Below are 27945 nucleotides of genomic sequence, written 5' to 3' on the forward strand. Positions count from 1 at the left end.
TATCTGAACCTGCCTGCTGGTTCTCTGCACAAACAAAACAAAAAACAAAACAAAAGTTGTAGGGAATAAAGATAAACCCTATAAACAGTTTGTATCTTTTAAGTCCTAATCGGTTAGAACCAATTCCTGTGGTTCAACCAAAGTCTACAACTTAAGAGTTGGGGAACAGTCTGAGCAACCAGGGCCTGAGGAAGCCCCAGGGGACAACAGCAGCAGTTGCCTGCAGCTAGAGGAGGGGGACCTTTGACCCCTGGGTTCTAGTTGGGGTCACCCTCCTGGATCACCTGACAAACCTGTGTGTGTCCATGGTTCAAACAACTAATAGCAGTTCCACCTCTTGCTGTTGCAGACGCCGACTTAGCATCTCAGGGCACTGTGAGCCTGGGAGCCGACGCTGGGAGCTGGCTGGCTGCCGTGGCAGGTGCACGCACACTAGCGGTGGCCGGTGTAAGCCTTGAACCACGAGGTCACCGAGGCAGCAGCGGAGGAGATCATGCCGCCCGCACTGCTGCTGGCGATGGGTGGGGACACCTGGGTGCTCTGGCTCTGGGACACCTCCACAGGCTGGGAGGGGATGTCGCAAAACCGGGGACTGGGCAGGTTCTCCCAGTCTGTGCCCAGGTCTGTCTCTTCATCACTTACACGTTCATCTCCGCTCTCCTCGGACTCTCCAGCGACACCAGGGTCCACGAATTCCATGGATTCTTCGAGGTCAGCTCGCACTTCGAAGGGTCCCGACCTGCATGGAGACAGCGAACTGCCCCTTAGGCTGACCCCCAAGTGCCTCCCAGGGCCGAGCTGCCATTGGGCTGGAAGTGGGCAGCTCTCCCCGGGAGACACCGCCATCCCTCCAGGCTGCCCACTGTGTGTGGCCTGCGTGGGGAAACCCATTCACTGCCCATGGTCCACGCAAGCGAGTGGCCACAGCATGTGCGGAGTGAACACACAATGTTCCAGTGAGCTGACTGACAGAAATGATGTACAACAATAGTGGACGGTACACTGAGATGTTCACTGCCTTCCAGAAGCCCTGGATCATGAACCTTGTGGGACTGGAGAGAGGGGAGCCAGCAGCCACAGCTGAGTACCCAGAAACAGGCCGCTGGTACTACAGGGACCCAGCCCTCCAGAACACTCACCTGCAGAAAAACCCCTGACTTTCCCAAGGTCCCCTGCTGCTAACCTGCCTGCCAAGTATGGGAGGTCCTCTACAGGCTCCCGAGTGGGCCCACCCAGCAACCCGCCTTTGCAGGACTGTTCCCCAAGGCTTTTCAGTGCCCCCCTCCAACTCTGGCAGGCCATTTCGCTGCTGCAGCCCCAATAGAGCCCTGGGCCTCAGGACAGAACAGTAACAGACACAGTAACAGAGTCACCAAGTCCCTGGCTCCTCGTGCATCCGCTCCTGGTCCCCTGGGGAAGGCAAGCCCCAGCCACTCTCCCTCCTCCCACCCCTAAGCCCTGCGAGAAGGCGCTATGCATGGGGTGATGGCAGTGGGAACCTTCTCAGCCCAGCCTGCTCCTGACCCTGCTTGTCCTTGTCCCTTTCCTCATGTGGCTTATCTCCCAAGGCAGTCCTCTGCGCCCTTCTCTGGGTCCCCTCCATCAGCTGCCCTAGCCTCTAGGCCTCGCCCTCTAACACCTGAGTAAGCCAGCCTGCAGCATGGTGGCCAGTGGGGACTCCAGCCTCCCATCCCCCAGAGGGCCCCCTACCCACCGGCACCCCCTTCTGCTGCCAGCTGCCTCCTGGCTGCGCCCACTGAGCTTAGACACCTTGCCGGGCCTTCCCTTCCTCTACACCGACTTTGGGGCCATCTGTTCAGCTTTGCTACCCTGCTGGCTCTGCAGGTTCAGCTTTTAGCTCTGTTCCCCCGCGCCTTGGGCTCCTCCCCAGCCTGGCACTGCCACTGCCCACAGATGTCCTTTTTGGGTTTTCCCAATAAATAGGCGGGAGGGACCCAGAACCTCCTGCAGGCAGTGTCCCAGTCGCCTGCCAAGAGCCCCTGGACTCCAGGTCCCTGCTTGGACAGCACAGGGCAGACACTAGCTGGCATGGAGCAGGTTTTCAGCTGAGTCCCAAAGACATGCAAGGATCCCCTGGGAGGAACCCCAGTGGGGCTGGTGTGGACCAGCTGTGGTTCCCAGTCTCATTCCTGAGAAGCCACAGGAGGGGTCCGCCTGGGCCGAGGCACCTGGGCCATGCCAGTGGACACCTTGGGCCCCACCCCTCGAATGGAGAGACAGACATTGAATGAACTCGCAGAACTCATGATCCTCCTTTAAAGTCTGTGGAGGCTAGACTATAAAATTGCTTCTCTAATTTATAGTTTGGCTAAATAATTGACATTTCCCCCCAAAATTTAAAAAACTGGCATTTTCATTTTCTCATCAGCTGAGCCAACAACGTGACTGTGCTGCCTTTAGAAAGACCTTATTTCAGAACACCCTGGGATGCCGCAGCACGCCAACACTGTATTTGGGGGATCAAGAGCCACAACAAATGTACCTTACCCTCAGGGTTCGAGAAGACAACCTGTGCACACATCCACATCCACACAGTGCAGAGATGGGAAACAAACAGGCAACACCAACAGTGGATGACGGCTTTGTTCACTATTACGTCCCACATGGTTCCATTAATACTGATCTCAAACATACGAGCACTTCCGCTGGGCAGAGGCCTCTATCTGAAGGAGCTGCACATGGAGAGCCTGTAGAAACTGCCCCCAGATCCACCTTCCACCGGCATTGCCCTCCAGAAGCTCCCAGCCAGCGGGCATTAGTCCTTGCTTTTGTCAGAGTCAGGTCTGACTTTAACCCAGTGTCTGTCATGCAGGTTACAAAGACCTATCGACTGTCTTCTAGGCTGGTCAATGTTATCCAGAGTCATGTAGAGTTTCTGAGCAATAAAATCTATGAACTACTTTCCTGGGTGGTTTTCCTGGCTTGCTTGGGGAGTGCCTCTCCACCCTAGGATTAAACAACATTGCCCTGCTTCTGATTGTAGTTTGTAAAGCAAGGACTTTTACATTTTTTGGGTATGGACTGTGATATGAATCCAGTCCTTCCCACAGCCCAAGCCCCCCTGAGCTCCCCTCATCCAAGTCCCCTGGCCACCCCGAGTGCGGGTTCTATTCCCACTCGCCCCAGGACTTGTGGCAAACTCCGTGCTTTCTTGTACCCCTCACCCCAATTTGCACTGCTATTCTCTTTCTATCTCCTCGCACGCTGCGCCTCCAGCTGGAGTTGAGAATCAGCTTGCCAAAGCTCTAAGAAGCACCTGTTGAAATGGTGAGCTTTCCTTTCAGGGCATCTCTAACAGGAAGGCTTGGCCCCCAGAAAGCCACACTATCTCAGGCCTTTCATTCTCACCCGTCTCATCCAGGGCCTCCCACATGAGCACAGTCTAGCACCGCCTATCTTTTATTAGGATTATTGCTATGGAATGTGCAGCTTTTGTTGCTATGGCAACAGAGGGTCGTTTTCCTCACTGCATTTTCTAACTGGCTGTTAGCACATACAACAGGAACTGCTTGCTGACATCAGCACAGGGAACTAGCACTCCTAGCAGTCCCTTCTGCTTGGCGAGTCACTTGGACAACTACGTTCAGTGATGTCCACTGAGTCTTCCCAATCCCAATACCCCCTGCTTTGCCTTGTGACAGCGTGACACCAGCCTCGTGGCTTCCTCCTGACCGTGAGGGCTGCGTCCCTCCAGTGCTGATGTCATGAAGGACCCCTCCCACAGGCTGCATTAATATCTGATTTTTAACTTGCTGTATATAATTTTTCCTTAGTGGGAGCTGCATTTCGTTCAGTTCTCTCTCCTGGCACCTGTTGAGGTTGACCTAAATTTCCTCTTTAGCTGGGTACAGGATGCTGTAGCGTGCACTGGGTACTCCTGCAGAGGACGCTTCTCTGGAGTCAGCCAGTGTGTGTGCTGGGAGCCTGGCCTGCTCCGTTCCCTGCAGATTCCCTGGCCTTGAGTTAGCGGATTACGCTAGTTTCCATCCTCCTTTTAGCATGGCAGTAAGGGTAGGACTGAAAGCAGGAAGGGGATGGCCAGTGTGCAGCAGTGTCTCAACATACTAGCTGATCACTGGGCACATGATGGAAGAGCTGTCCCAGAGAAGGCTGTGAGTGGCCCTTACCTGCCCAGGTGTTCAGAGCTGGAACTGACCAGGCACATGAGATTCCTGAGGGTGTGTAGTGGCTGTAACTGATCCAGATTGACATGCTGGAAAACAACAAACAATCAGTGACTGTTGTCCATCATGGCCCCAGTGACATACATGCTCAGCACACTTCCCGTACCTGAGAAAAACAAAGATAAAGGATATTTGTATTCAGTTTCTTCACTGCTCGATTAAATTTCTGTTTGGTGAGATTTTCTCCACAAAATTCACTGTAAAATAAGCAGACAATTGGTAAAGTCAGCTTTGCTTTGTTTTTAAGGCCGTTCTGGATTTCGTGCTTCACTTCGAAGGGCACGCTTCCCAGCCTGTCCCTTGCCGGTCTGACAGACGCCTCCCTCTTGGGGAACAGGCTCACCACCACCACGTGGCACTCACACCGAGGATTCCTCGGTAGAACTTGGCCCACAAAGACCAAGGGTGGTGGGCAGGGCTCAGCGGGATCTGGGGGAGGTATCGCTGAGTATGGAATATCCTGGTTTTCCTTTTGTCTTACTGCTTTCAAATGGGGGATATGTGGTCTTCTCATAGACTCCATGTGCAACTCGAAAAGGATGAATCAACATCTGGGGGAGCCCCTGGAGGCCCCCCTTAGTACGTCAGCCAGACTGTTCCCACCCTGACCCCATGGTGCTTCTAGCCTGGCCCACCGACTTGCCTGTTGCACAGTTTCTTAGGAAGGTTCACGTCGAGGATGTGGGACAGGATGTTGACCAGCTGGGCAGCATAGCACAATGCTGCACTGATGGTGTAGGCGGGGGTGCTGTGCTCCATGTCTGAGGATCAAACAGCACACACACCCCTTCAATGTCACCCCAAACATTCATGAACCAAGCTTACACGAACTGCACATCTACCATGACATCACCAACAGGCAGGTTCTCCTCCTGACTTACTGGGAGCACCACCGGTTCAAAAGTCGAGTGCTGATGTGTCCTGGCTGGCTGGGATGTAACACATGCTGACGTGGGTTAGATGAGCCAGCAGAAGCTCAAGTTTGGGCCACTGGAGTTGATGCTGTGTCGTCAGAGTGACATGGACCTGACTCAGTACCACCTCCCCTGGAGGGCTCCTCTAGCGTCACTGCCTGACACCAAGCACTGTGTTCCTGGCCTCTTTCCCAGAGGACAACCACACCCATCCTGGTCACCGCTGCGTCACCAGTGGCCCGTTCTGCACGTGACACAAGGCACGTGTTAAGCATCAGCTGAACGCCAAAGGAACGTCCCCTCCCAGTCAGGATGCCACGCCGAGGACTGCGATGACAGGGAGGTTGCAAGGTGAGACACCGAGTAGGACACACGCGCTAACAGCCCTTCTTTCAACAGTGAGCTCTTTTCACAGAAATCAAAGCACTTTTCACCCTCAGGGCTGAACTATTACCAAGATGTCTTCAGCTTTCAAGTGAATGAGTGAAAAGATGATGGAATGTTACTCAGTCACAAAAGGAACCCATTCTCCTGCAACATGGACAGACTGTGAATGGCGTGCTAAGCAAACGTTAGAAGCAAAAGGCCACATCTAGTGACAGGCATTCAGGACAGACTAGGCTACAGACGGAAAGCCTGCCAGGTCACCCGGCGCTGGGGGCTGTGACACTTTTAAGCCCGGGAGCTTCCGTTTGGGGAGATGACTGTTTCTGAAGCTACAGACTGTTTCTGGCTACAGTGCTGTGAACGTACTACAAGCCACTCAACTGTTCCCGGTAGAAAGCTACATTGGCTATCTAAGTTACCCTTAACATATACATACTAGATGTAATTTCAAAGACTGCGTCCTTACCAGGCCCCTGCGTTGTCTTTTTTTCTTCCACCCAATTGTAGTAAGCAGAGTAGTCGCCGTTATTGGGGAGGCCGATCCACGGCCCTGTGATGCTAATGCTGGTGTCCCCATTGTGGTCATCGCAGACCCAGCGGCCCGACAGGTAGGTGGTCCTCCGGGCTTCGGCCAGCTTGCTCACAGTGCTAGAGGTCATGGCGCTGTCGCTCTCGGAGGACATGTCCGCGGGATCTCTGAGAAAGCAGAAGACCAGAGAGCGAGCAGCTTCTAAGAACAGGAGACGCATCTGCCAGGCGTGCCAGGCAATGGGCACAGGTGTCGGGGGTGGGGAGGGTCTCCTGCAGGTTTATGAAAATGCATCAAGAAAAACCTGTGCGTGGCTTTCAAAATATTCTGTACCAAAAAACCTTATTTTCACATTTTCCACGTGTATTCTGAAGTGACCTGGCAGAGCTTAGTAACTGTTATCAGAAATGAAGATTGAACCGACTCAAACAGCTGCAGCACAGGAGACCAGCCAGGTGGGAGAAGGCGGCCCCACGCGTGGGAGCCCCAAACATTAGGCTCTTGGACCATTTGGCCTTAACACCCTTCTACATGCGCCAACAAATCCTGAGAGTGCCCCCAAATTTGTTAATCTGGGTTAATTATCATTTTTCTATCTGCATTAGAAATTGAAACTGCGAAAGTAGAAACTAGTTCATTAAAAGAAAAATACTAAGCCTAATACTATACTGTTAAGAAACACGTCTCTTTTTCAGGGCAAGAAAATGTGTAGAAGAGTAACAGTATTTTTACATTTTGTAAACTCAAAAGAGACTAAGTATCGAGCAGCCTCCCATGAACAAAGCAGCGAGTTTAGCTGGGGACCCGCCACTCCGGAGCCAAGCACACATTAAAGATGCACACTCAGGAGTCAGGCTTTTGCTCAAAATTAGTAATTTTCACTGCTTTGTCATGGACGTTCTTAAACATTACTCATTCATATTTTTTTCAATTCCAAGTGCAAGGTGTTTAGTGATGGTTATTGCCACACTTGGGAGTTTTGGCTCTGAAGTGTGTCAAGACAGGAGAGGTTTTGCTGAGCATGGCCTGAGCCAGCCATGCAAATGTTCTAGGGCCCAGCCTGGGCCTGGGACGACCTCCTCCTCCTCCACATGCAAGTCCAAAGAAATGCAATGGATGAGAAATATTATAACAAAGACTTTGAAACTAACAACCTAAAAGTATTGCCTGCACTATCAATGTACACTGATAAGATAGTTCCAGAACAGCACCAGTAGAGGCAAATCTTCTGCATGAGTGCGTGCGCGTATGCACACGCACACACGCCGCTTAGCAACAGGCTGCCTGAGCATACCACCACCACCACTATGATGTCACTGGGCAAGGTGATCTCAGGGGACTGTCAGTATGTATTTGGCACGTAGCTGACTGTAACATCGTAAGTCACACGACTGTGTTCAGATACATGTGCAACAAAAATAAACACAGAATTAAAAGTTTACTTTGCTACAAAACACTGAAGTTCATGCACATGTTTGATAATACAGATATCCATGAATTTTTACAAGACCTGAATATGTAACTTTTTTCAATATGAATATTTATTTGGAAGGAAGAGTTACAGAGCAGAAGAGACAGAGCTAAATCTTCCAGCCACTGTCCCTCTCTCTCAAATAAATTAAAAAACACACACACACACATAAAAGTGAGCATGGTATTTAGCCCGAGAGCAAAGGAAAAGTGGCTGTGGCAGTGTGCATCTCCAGGATTGTGAGATGGACTGGCCAAGTCCCTGGGTAACTATGAAGAAGAGCCAGGTGGGGGACACTTGTCCAACCCGCTTCCTCCTGATGCTCTGCTCAGGCCATCTGCTAGCACTGACGTCACAATATCCAGTGCTCAGAAGTGGCCGACACAGGTAAGGAGCTGCCAGGACCAGGCCTGTCAGCGGGCGGCACCCACACGCGGCTGCCTCCAGACCGAGGCACCTGCTCTTGTTGGCTCACACGGATGTCTGGGTGAATTAGTCATTTCCCAATCCCCTTTCAATCAACAAGGACATATGACTTGGGTTCAAGTGCATGCGTCACACATTACACAAGTAACAAACAGCCTGGCTGGGACTGTGGCCGACAGCAGCCATCAGATGGCTCCTCACCTGGAGCGTGAGTCAGTGGGACACCTGGCAGCCTGGTGACAGGGCCCAGGCCAAGCCCCCCTCGCCTGGCTGCCTCCCCAGCTCTCGCTGGTTCTCGTTTGCTCAAGCAGAGAACACACTGGTTTCATTTCCAGGAAATCTAATGACCCCACTTTGAGGTCCAGTAAGAGAGGTGCTGGCACCCTTGAAGGGTATTGTTTGCCACTCGCTCTAGCCCTGCAGCTGCGACGCCTGCTCAGCATACCTCCCCGTGGTCTTGATTTCCTCCATGGGGAAGATGACAGACGTGAGCTCCAGGATGTGCTCCCGCCGCAGGCGGGCCAGGCGCTCGTGGTGGCTGCGCAGGTCCGCGGCCTTCTTCTCCACCAGGTCGCCGAGCTTGCGGTTGTGCCTCTGGATCTTCTCCTTCTTCTCCTGGTGCCGCTGGGCGCGGCTGTAGAGCTTCTGATTCTTTTCCTTGGTTTTCAGAAGGCCTTCAGAATCTAAGACAAGTCACAGCCAACAGTTACCTCAGCAAACGGTCCCTGGGCACCACAGGATGCCATGTCACATCTCAGGTGTTCCGAGCTTTGAACTGAAAGCAAAATCTGCATAAAACCCACTCAGGAAACATGGAGAGCCTGGCTCAAGCAGGCCTCGCGGAGGGCACAGGAGCCACTGCTGCCATGACACAATCATCGCGGTTCAGAAGAGTCTGAACCTCAGCCTAGGATGCACCTGACGTTTCCAGCAGGGCACCAAGAGCACGCCGGTTAGGATGCACCTGACGTTTCCAGCAGGGCACCAAGAGCACTCCGGTTAGGATGCACCTGACATTTCCAGCAGGGCACCAAGAGCACTCCGGTTAGGATGCACCTGACGTTTCCAGCAGGGCACCAAGAGCACTCCGGTTAGGAGAGAGATCTCATTTACACTTACTACTTAGCCTCCTCAGCATGCCCTGGATTAGCAGGGCACCCGGGGATAATCTCACAGCTAAGGATGAGCCACAGCAGCGGCCCAAGAGCTCTGAAAGTCACAGCGGAAGCAAGCAGCGAGCAGCAGGGGAGGGGCTGCCATCTGGAAGTCCTCCGCAGCACAGGCTCCCAGCGGCCCTCCTCCCCTCACACTGAGGGCGGGCCTCTCGGGGAAGCCACCACCGGTTCCAGACCCTGAGACCTGCACAGGCAGCTGGGCTGTGCTCAAACGTCAGTAACAGCAGCGAGTTGTAAACTTTTGAGACAGACAGGAGTCACATATACTCAAGTTCAAAACCACATTCAGAATTTCTGCAAAAAACCCTCCAAGACAGTTTTTGTTAGTTTCTCTATTTTGATGATTATTGGTGACCTGTCCACTGCCCTGACAGCCAACTTCCTGACCATTCTTCATGCTAGATCTTCATTTCCATCCCCAATGTCTCGGGACTAGTCAGCTCCCAAACCTTTACCTCGTTCCAGCATGGTTCAAATTCATTTGCTTGATTTAATAAACCAGTCAGCACGCAGTGGTTCTCACCTAATCACAAGCAGCCCAACGGCCCCTTCCACACTGGCCAGCATCCCCAGTGCCCTATGGAAGCCCTTCACCCTAGTGTCATCACCAGGTGACTTGGATGTTTGCTGGGGATGGAAACCACTGTTGCAGTGGCACTGCACTGAATCTATGCTTCCACGCGCTGTGGTATAAGGTTTTGCTTTTAGGGGTTAGGAACCTTCTCAAAAGAACAAAACAAAAAAGCTTTCACCATGCTTTTCTCAGACCATCTGAGAACTGTGAACCTGGCGACTTCAGCGGCTCATGGCCTGCTGGTAAACCTGGGCCAATCAGCACGGGAGGATGGGGGAAGGTGGTGAGCCACTGGTCAATGACTAGTTCCTGAAACACTGCTGAGCCTCGACCCCACCTCCCTGCGCTGCCCTCTTCTGGGCCTACTCATCCCGGGAACACCCTGTGAGCACTTTATGAGAACAAACCTATTCAAACGACGCTTTTAAACCACGCAGACCTCCATAAAGCACTTGCTTCTGAAACTGATGAGACGAGAGAGGAAGTCCCAATGGACAAGGTGACTCATTCTCAACACAGGTTTCTAGGGTCACAGGATTTCCAAGGTCTCTTTAAATTTTGACAACCACCCCAATTAGCCATGAAGAACAAAAATATAAAACTTGCACAAATTTGAAAATACAGGAGACTCATTAAAGGAACAAAGCCAGTGTTTGTCTTCCTACACAGGCTACTAATTGTAGGCAAATATGATAGTCTTGGTAGATGGTGGCTGAAGTTCCTCAACCTGAACTGAGAAGAATCCAGGTTTTCACATCTCTTTAACTGTGTGCGTATCAGATCTAAAACTTTTTGAGCTCTGCCATGATGAGCAAAAAATTCCACATGTGACCTCATGTGATGCATTGTAACCAACATGAAGGAGTACTAAAAACAGGGCTGCTACATGAAGAAGGTATACATCGACAAACCATGAATAAACTCTGCATCTGGCCTTGGGTGCCCATTGATGGTTACCACGGTAACCGGGGGAGGGCGGGATTTGCTTCCAACCAAACCCAGAAAGGACGGTGGAATTCTGGCGGGCCCCCCAGGCTGTGAAACCACTGTTGCACCAATGAGGGGCACAAACCCATATCACCCCGCCAAATAAGGGCCGAAGCGACCTCTGTTTTGGCTTCCGTGTCAAGGGGAGTTTAGAAAGGCCCTTCCCCATCTCTCCTGCTCTCTTCTGCCTCTGCAGACTTCAATTTCACGTCTGTCTGCCTCATGGGGAAGGGAAGCCCGTGACCATGGTTCCCCGAAATAAAGGCCATCTAGATTCTTTTTGTATATTCAGCTGTTATTCTTTCCCTGGTGGTCGGCGAATCTAACACCCATCTCCACGTGTCTCCTTCTGTATGAGAATATTACCCACTTTGGGCAAAATCTGAAAGCTGAGACTCTTTCGGTCCCAAGCATTTCACACAGGAGATACTCCAAACCTCCGCACGCTGCTCCTGCTACTTTCCTTCCAGCGGCTCCCTGGCTCAGAGGGGGGAGCTTTTTATCTGCCAAAGGCCACTTGCATATTTATAACATCATTTGTGGGTCATACAAAACGATCACTTAAAAACCATCCTGCTCTATGCATTTACAGAGCTCTCAGTTTGCCTGGAGGTGCCTTGATGGGGGCAGTCCAAACCACCTCGAACGGCTGAACAGGATTCGCTGATTCAGCCCATGAAATGCCACGAGCCTCGCGTACAGCTGAAGGGAAGGGCACAATGTACTTACTTTTCTTCATTTCCTCGTTTCCTTTACATATGGTTTGTTTCAGCTGTTCAATCCGCATCTTGCATGACATTATTTTCCATCTCTGTAAAAGTATGCAACAGATATCACAAATATTGATCACCAATGCCAATGACTGCAACAAGATCACTACTTATTCCTAGGTCTAAGTTAGAAAGTGCAATGAAGGGGCCCGGCGTGGTGGTCTAGCAGCTGAAGTCCTCACCTAGTATGTACAGGAATCCCATATGGGTGCCAGTTCTAATCCCGGTGGCCCCACTTCCCATCCAGCTGCCTGCCTGTGGCCTGGAAAAGCAACTGAGAGTAGCCCAGGGCCTTGGGACCCTGAGTCTGTGAGGGAGACCCATAAGAGGCTCCGGGCTCCTAGCTTCAGATCAGCTCAGCTCCAGCCACTGCGGCTGCTTGGGGAGTGAATCAAAATCTGACTTTCCAAGAAAAATAAAATAAATCTTTAAAAGATATTCTGTTGAGGGATGAGCACTGGGCATTCAGCCTAGTGACTGAGCCTCACCTAGAGGGCGACACCCACACCCAACACTAAAGGCCCCGAGTTCAATGCAAGCCGCCTTTCCAGTTCCAGCTAATACAGACCTTGGGAGACAGCAGGTGATGGCTGTGTCAACCTGGTCCCTGATGGGTCCCTGTCAGCCTGGTGGGAGACCTGGTCTGAGTTCCCAGTACCAGGCTCCGGTTGGCCTAGCCTGTGCCACTGCAGGTACCTGGGGCAGTGAATTCGTGGATTGGAGCTCTCTAATCTACCTCCGAAATACATAAAACTTAAGACTCAATTAAGAATCACATAAAATTACTCCATTCGTTACGCTACCCACATATCAAACGGTGAGCCCATGCGGCCAGTGGCCGCCACACAGGGCAGTGTAGACACAGAACACCTGCACTAGCCCAGAAAGTTCCATTGAGATACGGTACTACTGACTGCTGGTTTCTGTTGAGCCTACGAATGTCACCCCACATTCAATTTAAGGAACTGCAGAAAAAAACACAAGTCTTTTTAAAATGTAGGTAACTCAAGAATTTCTGAAAAGCATCAAGATTACATGAAACAGGGCTCGGCAGCGTGGCCTAGTGGCTAAGGTCCTCGCCTTGATCCCATATGGCCGCTGGTTCTAATCCCGGCAGCTCCACTTCCTCTCTATCTCTCCTCCTCTCAGTATATCTGACTTCGTAATGAAAATAAAATAAATTAAAAAAAAAAAAAGATTACATGAAACAAAACTGCCTCTTCACATTGGCAGGATTTAGGTACTGCTACCTGTGAAATGAACAAAGGACTGGTAAAAACGGCATCTAGGGTCTGCACTGCTGGTAGCACAAGATACAGGCTGGATTCATTATAGGGATGTTACAGTGGGCCAAACTGCCAGAAACACTGGACAACAGCTGCATAGGGACTCCTGGGCTCAGAAACTAGAAATCTAGCACTACAAAACAGACTTAGGAAAATCTCTCTTAGAAGACAATGTACGGGGCCCGGTGCGATGACCTAGCAGCTGAAGTCCTCGCCTTGAACGCCCCGGGATCCCATGTGGGCGCGGTTCTAATCCCGGCAGCTCCACTTCCCATCCAGCTCCCTGCTTGTGGCCTGGGAAAGTAGTCGAGGACAGCCCAAAGCCTTAGGTTCCTGCACCCAAGTGGGAGACCTGAAGGAGGTTCCAGGCTCCTGGTTTCATATTGGTGCAGCACCAGTCATTGTGGTCACTTGGGAAGTGAATCATCGGACGGAAGATCTTCCAGTCTCTTCTCCTCTCTGTATATCTGACTTTCCAATAAAAAAATAATTTTTTTTAAAAAGAAGACAATGTACGATATCCACAGCACAAACACTTCTGTCCAGATACTCACATGCAATACAAAATCATGACTGACGCTTGCTGTCAGAAAAACTAAACACCACATAACTCTGAGTATCGAACTCTGCCTCATTCCTTAGGTCATTTCTTCAAAGTTGATGTTTATATTTTCAAAAATGTTAGAGCGTCTTTACATTTAAACTGCATGCTAGGAAGATCAAACTTCAGCTTGTTTTTCCCGCTTTGTTCATTAAACATGCATCTTGGCCATCTTCCCGTTTCAGCATAGATGAGGAGCCATTCTCTTTATCAATTAGAATGCTATAATTTTTAATCCCACTAAAATCAAGGTGACTGACAACCATTTGGTCTAGATAGTTTGCACGTTAGCTTCCGTGTCATCAGCTTTGTGGCCCTTGGCATTCACGTGCGCCCGAGGACAGGACCCGCCAGGCACACGAGCTGCGAGCCCACTCCACCTTCCCCTGAGCGACTGTGCAGAGGGAAAGGCATTGCTGACCAAACACTACTTCTGTATTAATAACAAGACTTCCTAACCCTCCTTTAGGAAGGGTCCATAAGCATCAGCCCTGTTTTTGGCAGCCAGATGAAATCTCTGAGAAGCCCACACGACAAATGTAATTCAATAGAGTACAGCTAAGACGATAAAACACAAATCTGAATTCACACTGACGTTTCGTATCCTGCAGACACTGCTAACTTACCAACTGATCTGCTGCCCATTTTCCTTCCATAGCTTTGGACACTCTGTATGGAAAAGAGACAGAAAATTAAACATTGTTTAAAAACAATCTGTAAACGCTGTATTTGAAATGCAAGAGTTATGGGGAGAGAAGGAGGGAGGAAGAGAGAGAGAGAGAGAGAGAGAGAGAGAGAGAGAGAGAGAGCCTTTCCATTTGTAGGCTCACTCCCCAAGTGACTGGAGTTGGTCTGAAGCCAGAAGCCAGAGCTTCTTCCAGGGCTGGGGCCTCCTTCACGCCTTCGCAGACCGTTAGCAGGAAGCTGGATCAGAAGTGGAGCAGTCCCCACGCGGGTTGGTGGGTGCTAGAGTGGAGGCTTAGCCTGCTACGCCTTTGCACCAGTCCTGAAAATTAAACTCTTTAAAACAAGTTCTCACAGCTGGGCCGTGTGGGTGCTTTGGGGGAGGGGCTCTTACAGCGGGCCTTCAGAATGCCCTGCTTGGAGCCTTTTTTCTTTTCTCTTTTTAGGTGAGGACTTTAGCTGCTAGGCTACTGTGCTGGGCCCTTGGAGGCTTTTCTAACAGGTAGCCACGTATAGCTGAGCATGCTGGCTCCCTGGGGCGGCGGGGGTGGGTCTGGAAGGACGGTAAGTGGGCTTCCAGGACCACCCCATCCTGGAAGTTAATTTTTTTTGACCCTCATGAATGCCTATAGCCAGGTCGGTGGCTCCCTCCCAAAGGCCTGGGCGCCAAGTTGCTGGGTGAAGAAGCCCCTCGGTTGCCAGGTGGCACACCCTCACGATTTGAAGGGTGTTGATTTACAGGGGAATGATGGGACCTCACAGGTGACAGTGAGAGATTTTATGAGGTTTTTATGCCCAGGTTAGGAATTACAGCTGAGGGACTTCCACAGACAAATCCACGACATGTGTATATCAGTCCCAGGGGACTGACAGAAAACTAGTTTGGAGGGAGAAGAAGAGTGAATAAAGTGGGTCTGAAAGCAGAATCGGGGGGCGGATGTGGGCTCACCCCTATGAAACTGCAGTAATCCCTGCTGGTTTGCCCAAGAACTGCGGATGGGGTCAGGCCTTGCTGGGGAGCTAAGAGGCGCCCCAGCTGGGTTGGGGTTCCCACTGGTGAGAATGAGAGTAGGACTGAGAGCAGCAGGGGTGGCTGTACAAGGCTACAGCCTGCACCGGTGTGGTATGCACTGCGACGGTGGAGGGTCAGACTGGGCTAGACTCCAGCCCCCACTGGTACTCGTGAGAGCCAGGCTGGGTGTAGAAGGGGCCAGGCTAGGTCAACTTCCGCTGTACTACATAAAAGCTGTGTCTGGGCGCAGACCAGGTAGTGCTGGGCTGCAACAACCAAAAAGAACCAGAATGGGTGTGGCAGGTTGAGCAAGGCCACTGCTCTTGCCAGGACAGGAAGTGGACAAAGTCAACCTGGGCCAGCAATCCACTGGTGTGCGCAAGAATTGCCACTGGGCGGAGACTTGATGGAGCAGCTTTGGGAAACTCCTTCACTGGGACGCAGTCCCTGCAGGTAGGTGCAAGAAGCAAGGCAAGGAACAGCCCAGACACCAGGTTAAACAGTACCCACCAGCATACATGTGGGTCAGGTCTGGCGACAGGCCAGTCTCGCCCAGCACATAACATCCACTGGTAGATCTGAGAACCAGGGCAGGGGCAGGAGGAGCCATATCAGGCCACAGCAGCCAGTTCACGTTAGAACTGGGACAGCAATCACGCTGGGCTGGGATAAGCTGCAGCACCCACCAGCAGGAGCTGGAACAGGGGGCGGACCAGAAAAGGCCAGGTTGTGCAATAAGATGCGGACGCTAAGGCGAGGTGAAGAGAGTCAGGCCAGCCTGAGCCCAGTGGGGGGCTGGGTTCTTGAGTCCCAGGGATGGGGGATCTGACACGGCTCAGGTAGCTTGGCTCAAGTGCTTAGGTCCACCTGTGTGGTTGGGGCCGGGTTCCTGAGCCCCGGGGACAGGGGAACTGGTGGGGCTTGGGTTGCCCAGCCCAGATCTTAGGGCCTACCTTTTAGGTGGGTGCCAGTTCGTCTGCCCCAGGAGTGGGGGAATCTGGTGGGACTCGGGTCGCTTAGCCCAGGTTCTGGGGCTTGCCTGGTGAGGTGGGTGTAGGGCTTGTGAGTCCCAGGGGCGGGGATCCAACAGGGCTCAGGCTGCCTGTTTTGGGTTGATATGAGGTGGCGGTTCCTCATCCCTGGACACTGGGACGTGGAGAGTTGTGAGTGGTTTCCCCCTTTGTCATTCCCCCTCCCCCCAGAAACAAGAAGAAATAGCAAATTTGGAAGCAATGAATTCATACAATTTTCCCTAAACTTCAATCCTTCCCATCCTGATCCACCATGTAATCATTATAAAAAAATAAATTTATATATAAAAATGTTATCAGAAATGGCTAGCTTTACCAAGTGGACTTGGCCTTTCAAGGTGTTTTCAAATCCCTGTACTGTGAGTCTGTCTCATCATGTACCTACGGCACTCGTACCACAGCTGAGGGCCTCCAGCAACCCCGCACTCAGTCCGTGACAGCCCTAGTCTGTGTCTTCTATAACACTAATCTCCATAAGACATAACAGCAATGATAGCTTTTAAGAGAATTTGTGGCCCAAAACTCCACGTGCTATGGGTGGTTTCCGAGGAAATGCTACAAGCCGGCAGCTCTGACACAGCCTTCTGGAGAAGAGTCCACAGAGCAATGGGAGTTAGAGACAGCTCAGTTAACAGGCAGGGGAGCTGTGAAGATTTAAGTCGCTCATGTTTATCAACCGCCGTGGACTTGGGAGCCGCTCAGACCCACTCGGAGAATGTCTCACACACAGCAACTGTTTACCCATCTGCTGCCACGTACAGCCCTGAGACGAAGGGACAACAAAACCATCTCCACAAATTCAAAAGCAAAACCAAAATACTCACTCTTTTTGAAATTCTTCTTGCTTGCTCTTAAGTCGGTTTAATCTTTCCTTCTTGTCAATAAATCTAAAAAGAAAATTCAATGTTTTATTTAAACGTTCGCTTTTCTTCCCAGTTCAACAGTAACACGCACATTTCTGAGAGCCGATTCAGCCTGCAGACTCCTGCAGCAACGCGCTGCCCGGAGAGCGACACACACTGGTTCTAAGTCCAGAATTCTTTTCTACAGATTTTCCCTCCTCACCAAGTTAAATTTTCAAAACACGCACATCAGACGAAGCAGATATAAATTCAAAGAAACTGAGGTTTCGTTATAAAAACAATTTCAATCATTTCACTTAATTAGCTACCCTCGCCTATGAATTGACTCCTTATAATTTTCTTAAAAGGTTTATTTATCTGAAGGGAAGAGAGTGAGCAAGCAAGAGACACCCATCCATCTTCCACCTGTTTGCTTACTATCGCGATGGCTGCAACAGCTAGGGCTGGATAAGGCTTAAGCAAGGAGCCTGGACTCCACCCTGGGTCTCCAATGTCAGTGGCATGGATGCAAGAACTCGGGCCTTGATATGCTTCCTTCCAAGTGCATTAGCAGAGAGCTGGACTGGAAGTGGAGCAGCCAATATGGGATGCTGGAGGTACAGGCAGTAGCTTGGCTTGCTGGGCTACAATACTGGGTCCAACTCACCATTTATTTATTTATTTATTTTATTACAAAGTCAGATATACAGAGAGGAGAGACAGAGATGAAGATCTTCCATCCGATGATTCACTCCCCAAGTGAGCCGCAACAGGCCGGTGCACGCCGATCCGAAGCTGGGAACCAGGAACCTCCTCCGGGTCTCCCACACGGGTGCAGGGTCCCAATGCATTGGGCCGTCCTCGACTGCTTTCCCAGGCCACAAGCAGGGAGCTGGATGGGAAGTGGAGCTGCCATATGGGATTAGAACCGGCGCCCATATGGGATCCCGGGGCGTTCAAGGCGAGGACTTTAGCCGCTAGGCCACGCCACCGGGCCCTCGCCATTTATTTTTAAGATTCATTTATTTCTACTGGAAAGGTAGGTTTACAGAGAGAAGAAACAGAGATCTTCCATCCACTGTAACAGCTAGAGCTGAGCTGAACCGAAGCCAGGAGTTAGGAGCTTCTTCTGGGTCTCCTATACAGGCACAGGGTTCCAAGAGTTTTAGCCATCCTCCTCTATTTTCTGAGGCCCCAACTCAGTCTTTTTAAAAGCAAATTTTCTGGGCCCGGCGGCGTGGCCTAGCAGCTAAAGTCCTCACCTTGAACGCCCCGGGATCCCAGATGGGCGCCGGTTCTAATCCCGGCAGCTCCACTTCCCATCCAGCTCCCTGCTTGTGGCCTGGGAAAGCAGTTGAGGACGGCCCAATGCTTTGGGACCCTGCACCCGTGTGGGAGACCTGGAAGAAGTTCCTGGTTCCCAGCATCGGATCGGCACAGCACCGGCCGTTGCGGCTCACTTGGGGAGTGAATCATCGGATGGAAGATCTTCCTCTCTGTCTCTCCTCTCTGTATATCTGACTGTAATAAAATAAATAAATCTTTAAAAAAAAAAAAAAAAGCGAATTTTCCCCCAATTGTACTTTTAACTCTTTACAGACTAACAAGTTACTTAACATAAGGAACCAAAAAGGAAGGACTATCATATTGGAAATAATTTTCTCCATGTCTGTCAGACTTCCATCCCTGTTCTTATTTTTTGAACTTTTGTTTCGCTTGCCCTCTCACCTTTTTTTGTTGTTGTTGTTTAAACTACAACCTAGATCATCAATTTCAACAGCTTTCTCATTTTTTAAAAAAAGATTTACTTTTATTAGAAGGGCAGATTGACTGAGAAAAGATCTTCCATCTTCTGTTTCATCCCTCAAATGGCAGCAATGTCCGGAGCTAAGTTCATCTGAAGCCAGCAGCTTCTCCCAAAGGTCTCCCATGTGGGTGCAGGCCACCCTCTGCAGCTTTCCCAGGATTGGAATTGGAACAACCGGGACTTGAACTGGTGCACATATGGGATGCTAATGCCACAGGGTGGAGGATCAGCCTGTTGAGCCACAACACAGGCCCCACTTTTAATATAACCATATGCAGTTGTCAGTTCTAAATATTGCCTCAGCCACAGCTTAAGACTCCTAAGATACTGTGCTCCCATTACCACTTGATTTGAAATTTCTAACATTCCCATAAAATCCTTCTTTGACTCAAATGTTATTTAGAAGCACAGTGTTGATTTCCAGATTGTTTAACTTCCAGGTAACTCTGTCTTCTTATCCCCTTCTGGTGTGATGTGATCCTAGAATGCTGAGAGGTTTCCATTAAATTGGGACAGTCTTATGGCCTGGCACATGGTTTGTCTTGGGGAAAGATGCATGCTTACTGCGCCCATATGGGATCCCTGGGCGTTCAAGGCGAGGACTTAAGCCGCTAGGCCACGCCGCTGGGCCCAATCAAGCAAATGATTTTAAAAGGTAACCTTTGTGGGCTGGTGTACAAGCTTAATAGTCTAATCCTCCATCTGCATTGGATTGTGCCAGTTCTAGCACTGGCAGCTCCATTTGCCACACAGCTCCCTGCCTGTGGCCTGGGAAAGCAATCAAGGACAGTCCAAAGCCTTGGAACCCGCATGGAAGACCCGAAGGAATCTCCTGGCTCCTGGCTTCGGATTGGCTCAGCTCCAGCTGTTGTGGCCACTTTGCGAGTGAACCAGAGGGTGGCTTTGTTTACATTTTTCTCTGTGAATCTGCCTCTCAAATAAACACGCCTTTAAAAAAAAAACCTTAAAAAAATGGGTAGCTTAACTGTGAAGAAAAAAAGCAATGCTGACAACACTGATGTGAAACATGTTTAGTAACAGAAGTGCAAAGAAAACGCGCTTGCCATGCAGCATGGGTTACGTCATCCCCCCAGCAGCACAGAATGAGCCCCGAGATAAAGCGCTGCGGTGGCTCCTGCTGTGTGACAGCTGCTTTCATGGTGTGCCAGATTTTCCCTTTACATTTCCACAGCATTTGTGTGAAACATACTGATGTTTCAAATACCATATTTAGCTTCCTTCAAAAGAAATAGGGTATTTGTATTTTTCGTCACTATAAAAATATGAAACACTTCAACTGCATCTTGTTAGACGAAAATTATCCTAAATCAAAATGTTTTGCGAGGCTAGGGCCATCAGCATCGGGCTCGAGCATGCCAAGCCACCTTGTGCAACACCAGCATCCCATGCAAACAGAAAGGCAGAGCTACAGCGAGAGACCAGAAGCGTCCTCTATCCACTGGATCACTCTCCAAGTGGCTGGCGCTGGGAGAGGTAAAAGCCACAAACCTGAGACTTGTCAGGGTCTCCCCTGTGGGTGCTGGGGCCAAAGCACCACGGCCATCTTCTGCTGCTTTCCCAGGGCATTAGCAGGGAATGGGTTCAAAAAGAGCAGTTGGCACTGGGAACAGAACTTAGAAGGGATATGAGCCAGCAGCTTAGCCTACTAGGTCATGATACAAATAAAAAAAATGGCCACAATATTAATTTGGCCAGCTCCAAAATAAATCTTTAAATAATGCATATTTCCCCAGGCTTGGTGCAATAGCCTAGTGGCTAAAGTCCTCGCCTTGCACATACCAGGATCCCATATGGGCGCCGATTCTCATCCCAGCAGCTCCACTTCCCATCCAGCTCGTGGCCTGGGAAAGCATCAAGGACAGCCCAAAGTCTTGGGACCCTGCACCCGCGTGGGAGACCTGGAAGAGGCTCCTGTCTCCTGGCTTTGGATCTGTTAGCTCCAGCTGTTGCAGCTGCTTGGGGAGTGAAACATCGGACAGAAGATCTTCCTCTCTGTCTTTCCTCCACTCTATCTTGACTTCCCATAAAAAAATCTTTAAAATATATTTTCCCAATTTTAACAGGAAGAAAGTTGCCAGAGTTACCATCTGCCAAGGACAGGGTCACCAAGTGACTTACATGAGCTGGTGTCACAATGTTTACTTGAGATAAGCCATCTCCAGAAGCGCTCACAAAGTCTGCCCCAAGCACTCTCCTCCGATTGTGAAAAGCAGCACATTTCTGACTATCAACCGCAAGCCCTGAGCTCGGCCATGCCTGGGCAGGCAGTACGCTGGCAGCAAGCGTCCTTGGCATCATCATCACGTCAGCTTAGCCCCTCCTGTATCAACAGCAGGTAGCAAGTCCAGGGTAGGAGGCTTTAGATTATGAAAACACTTACATGGTGAGAGGCCCTGAAAACCCTTAGTGCAGCTCTCCTGGGCCTGGGGACTCTCAGAACCCAGCCAGCAGCAGGCAGCAGCTGCCTGCAGGGGAGGGATTCCAGCTACTTCAGGAACCTTCCCAGAACAGCTCTCCTGGGCCTGGAGAGGCTCTCGAGCATGCTGGGCCTGGGGACTCTCAGAACCTAGCCGGCAGCAGATGGCAACCACTGAAAGGGAGGGAATCCAGGCACTTGAGGAATCTTCCCAGAGTGGGAGGGCACATGGGCACGTAGTTCATTAGAGCACACCTGATCTTCCAAGATAGATCGCAAGCTGTCAAAGGGCAGGAAATTTTCCTTTTCTGACACTGTTACACACACACACACGCAATCTATATGTATCTATATATTGATACATACATCATATACACGTTTGTATATATAGTTCAATACCTGAAAGAATTAGCATGGTCCAGGTGTAAGTCAGCTATAATGACTTTTTAAATAAGCTTTAAAATGGGTTAATGAACTCAGGGGGCTGCGGCGGAGACCACCCGAGACAGAAATCACAAAACACTTTCATGAAATCCACAACATATAAGGGCAGAAATAGCCAGCAATAACCAACTGAAAACCAGTTACATTTCCTTAGCAAATCTGCATCTGTGGTGGGAACCCAAGTGACAAGCTGCAATGGATGGCAGCTCAGACGGTTCCTGAAGGTCATAATCAAACAGTAAGGCCGGTAAACTTCCGTCCAGAAATGGACAGTGCAGCCACATGCAAGGACCTCCAAAGGCAAGACCACTGAATAGCATGTTCTTGCTAATTCACACTGGAGAGCCACTGGATGCTAAGAGGTTTTGTGTTGCATGGGCCAAAGGTTGACAGTGACAGTCTGGGGAATTTGGGAGATAAAACGAGCTGAGAACCCTAGAATTATAAAGTCTTCCCCTTGAACAACAAAAGCCATGAGTTCACAAATGAATGCATATTGTTCGTGAGAACAAAGACATGTGGTCTTGTGTAACTGTGAGGTAGGTCTGATTTACTTCACTAACAGTCAATTCTCCCTGAACTGCTAAGCCATTAAAAGCCAATAATCTCCACTTCTCTGTTAAGGCAATCTGAAAAACTCCACGTACATTTCTAAGAACTGTGATAAACATTATCACACTCAAGAACCACTCACATTTAACATGTACACAGGCACAGCTAATTTTGCTAATTTACTCAATTAGGTTAAAGCAGGGGTTTTTCAACTATGCTATGAGGTACTATTTATTTACAGTAGTCTCCCACAATTAACAAGGGACTTTTAAAAAAACAAAGGGGCTGGAACTGTAGCAGAGGGTAAGGCTGCTGCCCATGGCACTGGCATCATATGGGCATGGTTTCAAGTCCTGGCTGTTCCACTTCCAATCCAGCTTAAATGGCCTGAGAAAGCAATGGAAGATGACCCAAGTTCTTAGGCCCCTGAAACTACACGAGACCTGAAAGCAGCAGCTCCCGGCTCTGCATCAGACTTGCTCCTAACGGTGCGGCCATCTGGGAAATGAACCAGCACATGCAAGATCACTCTCGACTTAACTGCCTCTCTCTGCAACTACTTCCAATAAATTATCTTAAAAAAGAGAAAGGAAGGAAGGAAGGAAGAGAAAGAAAGAAAGAAAAGGAAGGAAAGAAAGAGAAAGAGAAAGAAAAAGAAAAAGCAAGTTAAAAGCAGTCTGAAAGCAAGCACAGAAAATTTTTCCCAGATCCTGAAGGCTGGTGACATGGGGAACAAAACCAGAACTTAGGCCTTCGTGTACTACACTCCATAGGCAGCCACCTTCCACAAACCTGTGACACCATACACCACGCTTAGTACCATGCAGGAAGCAATGCTGGCACCACAAATAGGGCAGAGATGGCGAGGGAACCCGACAGTGAGGGAGAACAGGGAGGCGTCACTGAGGAAGAGATGCTTCAGCTGACGGATGAAGGGCAAGGCACCAAACAAGAAAAGTCTTCCATGCAAAGGAAGCAGTAAGAGATCAAGTGTCCTCTTTCCCCGAGTGGAGGATCTGAGAGAAGGGTCGTGACTGCGGAGCAGTGAGAACAAGCATGGCATGGCTTTATTTCCTGGGTGCTTAATATACGCTAGATACCATGCTAGGTACTTTTAATTAATGCTCTTAATTAATCACTTTCAGAAACCTACAAAATACCTCAACATTTCAAAATGAAATAAACACGTGTAGGAGAGAAATTAAGAATTTCTTCCAAAATTAGAGCGAGATAAGGTATTTGGGTACAACTCAAAAGTCCACATTTCTTTAGCCCTACCCCAATATCAGAGACCTAAGCAGTGGCCAAAACCCATGGGGCTTCACACACTGCAGTCAGGAGATTAAGTTTTAAAAGAAGTGGAGGGCCTGGCACGGTAGCCTAGTGGCTAAAGTCCTCGCCTTGCACGTGCTGGGATCCCATTCAAGTGCTGGTTGTGTCCTGGATGCTCAACTTCCTTTCTAGTTCCTTGCCTATGGCCTTGGAAAGCAGTCGAGGACAGCCCAAAGCTTTGGGACCCTGCACCCAGAAGAAGCTCCTGGCTCCTGGCTCTAAATCGACTCAGCTCCGGCCGTTGGGGGGTGGGTGGCAAATCATCAGACAGAAGATCTTTCTCTCTATATATATATCTGACTTTCCAATAAAAGTAAAATAAATCTTAAAAAGAAAAGAGAAGTGGAAAGTCACTGAAAGCCTGCAGGAAAACAGGGACATGCCGATTTACACTTTGGTCTCACTACCACGTGGGGAGGAGTTGAGTACAAGCGAGGAGAGAAAGCGGGGTGGCGGCCCGCACTGGGAGCAGCAAACTCAGGGCACCTATGGCAGCAGACTGACTGAAGTGGCTGATGGTTTGGATGTGGGGAATACGAGAAAAAGTCTAGGATAACTCAGAAGCTGGCTTTTCTAGCAGGTGCATCATGATGGTTAATAATGAAATGGCTCAGAAACTAAGTTCAGAGGGGAGGGATAGACTCATTAAAAACTTTAATAAAGGATGGAAGGGTGTTTGGCCTATCAGTTCAAATGTAACTGAGGTCACCTGCAACCCATATTGGTGTGCATGGGTTCAAGTCCTGGCTTTTCTACTTCCCATTCCAGCTTCCTGCTAATGTGCATCCAAGTGGCACACCTGACTGAGTCCCTGGCTCCTGGCTCTGGCCTTGGCCAGCCTTGGGAGCATTTGGGGAGTGAACTAACTGAAAGCAAATCAAATCAATATCTCTGCTTTTTAAAATCAGTATCTGTTTTTTTTAAATAAAATTTTAGTAAAAATTCATCAAATCTTTAGTTTCTACCACATGCGGAGTAGACAAAATAGCAGTAAGCCATGAAATGGTGGCAGGTGCTATGGAAGGCAACGAAGCAGGTGAGGCAGGACAGTGGGTACCGTGGGTCAGAAAGACACAGCATCGCTCGTTGTATGAGGGCTGAGGAGGCCGAGGATGGCAAAGTACATCATAAGGTAGAAAATGGTGAGATGAGAACAGAGAACACATAATACACAACACTGGCTTTTAGTCATTATTTTTTTTTTTAGCAAGACAGGAACCTGAAGTTGAGATCAACTGTTGCGGGGTGTGAGCGAGATCACACCAGACATGTCTAAGGTTTATTAAGGAGTCTTTATTAACCAATCTTGGTGATAATAGAACATACTAGAAATAGCAAATCACAAGTCCATATGGCAATCCAACCGATCATAATCCAACCAAACATAATCCAAAGGGGAACAAATGGTCATTATCCTTAAATCCATCCATTAAGCTGAAGATCTATGTCCTAGCTTCCCCAACAATATGTTATCCCAAGAGACATGCAACAAATAACCTGGAAACACAAAGCTGCAGACATTCACCTTTCCCTGGCTTCTCTGCCCACATTCTACTACTGCTAGGCCTCACATCTCCTGGAACTCCTGACAGCACACAAACCAGAAACATTACTATATCCATTGCCCAATCTAAGCAGTACACAGGGATCATGCTCAGGGGATTATCTGTCCTGGGTCAGCTAAGGGTTGAGCTGCCAGAGTAACGGAAGCACCTGACCAGAGAGAGAACCGCGGCTTCACCGGCCTTTTAAAGGGGTTTGTGAGGGGAGTGGTTACACAACAATGCAATACCATCCCCTCTCAGTTGACAGGTATTTGCTTTTGCCCACCTGTGACTCACCTAAGTGTTGTGGGTTAAGGAGTTGATTAGTGCTCTTGGGATGGGCAGGAACAGGAACTGGGCTGGTAGCTAAAAACACCTAGACTAATTGGACTTATCTGCATCCAATTTCCTGGCTAAATGAGAAGGGGGGAAATGGTTGAGGATGGGATTAACATTCCATTGCTGTTAGGACACACCTTCAGGACTGAGGGTAGGGAACACAGCCAAATTTCATTTGCCCACTGTCAATGGGTGCTGGCTATCACGGGCTGCACCCCATAACACAACACTGCTGACTGTAACACGGAAAAAGAGCAGGGTGGAAGCAGACACAAGAGGCGATTACCCTCCTCTGGATCCCACCAGAGGACGCTCAACAATCCGCCAGAGGACAGAGCTTTGGCTTGGCCAGATTGAGCAGAGCTGGGATGCAGAGCCCAACGGCAGGATTCTATGTCTGTGAGATCAGCCATGGTAGGGGAGTCAGAGCGAGGCCTGGAAAGGATCGTGGCCTGTGTCAGAGAAAGTGTGAGACTACCATTTCCTGGGCTGGGATGAATTTGTGAGGAAGAAATCATGGAAAACCGGCAGAGTAGGTCACACTGAGACTACCGATGACAAACCCAAGCAGTTGTTTCCTGGAGCCTAGAGATACACAGCTTGGAAGGAGACACAAGCGCCATCTTTAGCACACGAACATAGCAATGGCGCTAGCAAAAATATAAACAAGCTTGAGATCCCTCATTTGGATACACCTGGTATTTTTGTAATAACTGGCTTAACGGTCACAGCCATCACATGTCAAAGCCATTTAGTGTATCGATTAGACAGATTCTGTCACACAAACTCCCTCAAGGGAAGGAATTCCATCGATAACAGGAACACAAGTAACTTCAAACGCTCCCACACAGAGGAGTGATCCACTCTAGCATTTCAGTGCATGCACCTACAGGTTCAGGCTGTCTCAAACTCAATTCTGGTTCCTACATTTATCAGCATGTCCGAAGGGAAGGCACTCTTACTATTCAATTTCCCCAGGAGCAAGCTGGGAGAAAGGACTTACTGGGTTGTCAGAGAGGAATGACATCTGAACCTCAGCACTCTTACAGTGAGCTAGCTACCTTACTATCACTGACACCAAACGATTGCAGTCGAAGTATGGAATTGGAGATCCTGCAGTTACACCGGGTTTTCACATTTCTTGATCAAAGATTTACCTGTTTAGATTCCAAACGAAGCCAAATCACATTCCTAAAGGCAACTTTATCAACTAAAGACTTCCAATTCCCAGGGTGAACTACAAAGCAAAACCAAAATACATCCTTAAATTCTCAGCATCCCAAGCAATCTTTGGAGATAGAGACGAAACAAAGCAAGTAGCTAGTTAGTCCTAGCGTGCCCAATAACAAGGGCCACCTGTAATACAAACGCTCAGGCCTAATTCCTCCTCACCAGTTAACGCGTTCCTTTCGGGTCTTCCCTCCAGAAAATCATTACTTGCGTGTTTTTTTTGAAGAGACAGGTTAAAACAAGCTTCTGAGTCGAGTACAACAAACGGGGACCCAACTCCACGACAGCCACAAGACGACTTCTCCAGAGTCGCCATCTATTTTTTTCTCCCCCTGGCACCTCAGAGCGGCGTGGGACCAGCTACTCTCAGGTAACCAACCGCTCTGGCCCCGACCCTAATCCCGTCCTCAGGCAGCGAGGCGCTCAGGCAAAGCCATTACCCTCCCTCTCGCCGGGCTTCGGGACCCCGTGCTCCAGCCTTCGGTCGCTCGGCAGGAGGAGACACCGAGAAACAATAGGACCCTGGCGGCCGCCGTACCTTTCCCGGTCGCGGCCGTCGAAGTAGACGAAATCGCCGCTTTGGATGCATTTGGCGCAGGTCAGCCGTCGGCGGGTGGTGTTGCACAGCGGACACCGCTCGACCGCCACGTACAGCCCCTCCGCGTCGTCCACGGAGTCCACCAGATCCCCGGCGAGCGACCGGGGCCCGCAGGTCGGAGCCTCCGGCCCCCGGGATCCCTTCCCACTGGGAGACGCCATGATGGTCTGAGAGCAGAGCCAGTCACGTGGGATTTTGTTTTCAACCGGGTGCATCCTGGGCGTGGGGGCGGGCCGGGGGCGGGGCCGGGGCGGGGCGCGGGGACCCTGGCGGCGTGGAGCTCGGCGCAGGCGTTCTGGCAGGGACCGTGATCCCACCCGGGCACGCCGGGGCTCTGTCAGCCCCAGGCTACGCGTTGGCGCCTCTGGCTCCAACAGCAGCAGCAACAAATGGCGAGGCGACTCCCTAAAGATCTCAGAATGAGACCACGTGAAAGGGATCAGTTCGATTCCCTGAGATGTTTTTGGGTAAAATTGCAACCATCAGCCCGGGTCTGAGAGTCTGGGGACTTGGGACAGATTCTTAACGTCTTTGTGTCCCTTTTCTCATGTTCGAAGGATGTAATTACGGTACATGCCTACCACTATCAGGGTTAAGAAATACATTTAATAATAGTCAAAAAATACTTGGGGGCGATAGCCTACTGGCTAAATCCTCGTCTTGCAACCGCTGGGATCCAGGCGCTGGTTCTAATCTCGGCTGCTCCACTTCCCATCCAGCTCCCTGCTTGTGGCCTGGGAAAGCAGTCGAGGACGGCCCAAAACCTTG

The 27945-nt window shown here is 50.0% G+C and overlaps 1 protein-coding gene across 1 annotated transcript; it reads right to left on the reverse strand.

Moving 5' to 3' along the window:
• Nucleotides 1-27376, reverse strand: ATG14 (autophagy related 14). The gene is made up of 10 exons (XM_004584846.3): nucleotides 27118-27376; nucleotides 16877-16939; nucleotides 13952-13994; nucleotides 11398-11479; nucleotides 8378-8615; nucleotides 5973-6202; nucleotides 4849-4966; nucleotides 4312-4402; nucleotides 4149-4234; nucleotides 1-739 (listed from the first exon to the last, which is right to left on the reverse strand). Exons 1-10 carry the CDS (start codon nucleotides 27336-27338, stop codon nucleotides 433-435), a joined length of 1479 nt encoding a protein of 492 aa, XP_004584903.2. The 5' UTR covers nucleotides 27339-27376; the 3' UTR covers nucleotides 1-432.
• Nucleotides 27377-27945: the final 569 nt, after the last annotated feature.

This window comes from Ochotona princeps, chromosome 6, assembly GCF_030435755.1.
Source record: "Ochotona princeps isolate mOchPri1 chromosome 6, mOchPri1.hap1, whole genome shotgun sequence".
Classification (NCBI taxonomy): Eukaryota; Metazoa; Chordata; class Mammalia; order Lagomorpha; family Ochotonidae; genus Ochotona; species Ochotona princeps.

What these genes read in the sequence shown, in the direction of transcription:
- ATG14 (XM_004584846.3), bottom strand. Translation starts at nt 27,338, where the DNA reads ATGGCGTCTCCCAGTGGGAAGGGATCCCGGGGGCCGGAGGCTCCGACC. An exon ending in CCTAAGAAACTGTGCAACAG is followed by an intron (nt 4,403 to 4,848) that starts GCAAGTCGGTGG and finishes CTTATTTTACAG; the next exon opens with TGAATTTTGTGGAGAAAATC. An exon ending in AGCTCTGAACACCTGGGCAG is followed by an intron (nt 740 to 4,148) that starts GTAAGGGCCACT and finishes GTCTCCATGCAG; the next exon opens with GTCGGGACCCTTCGAAGTGC.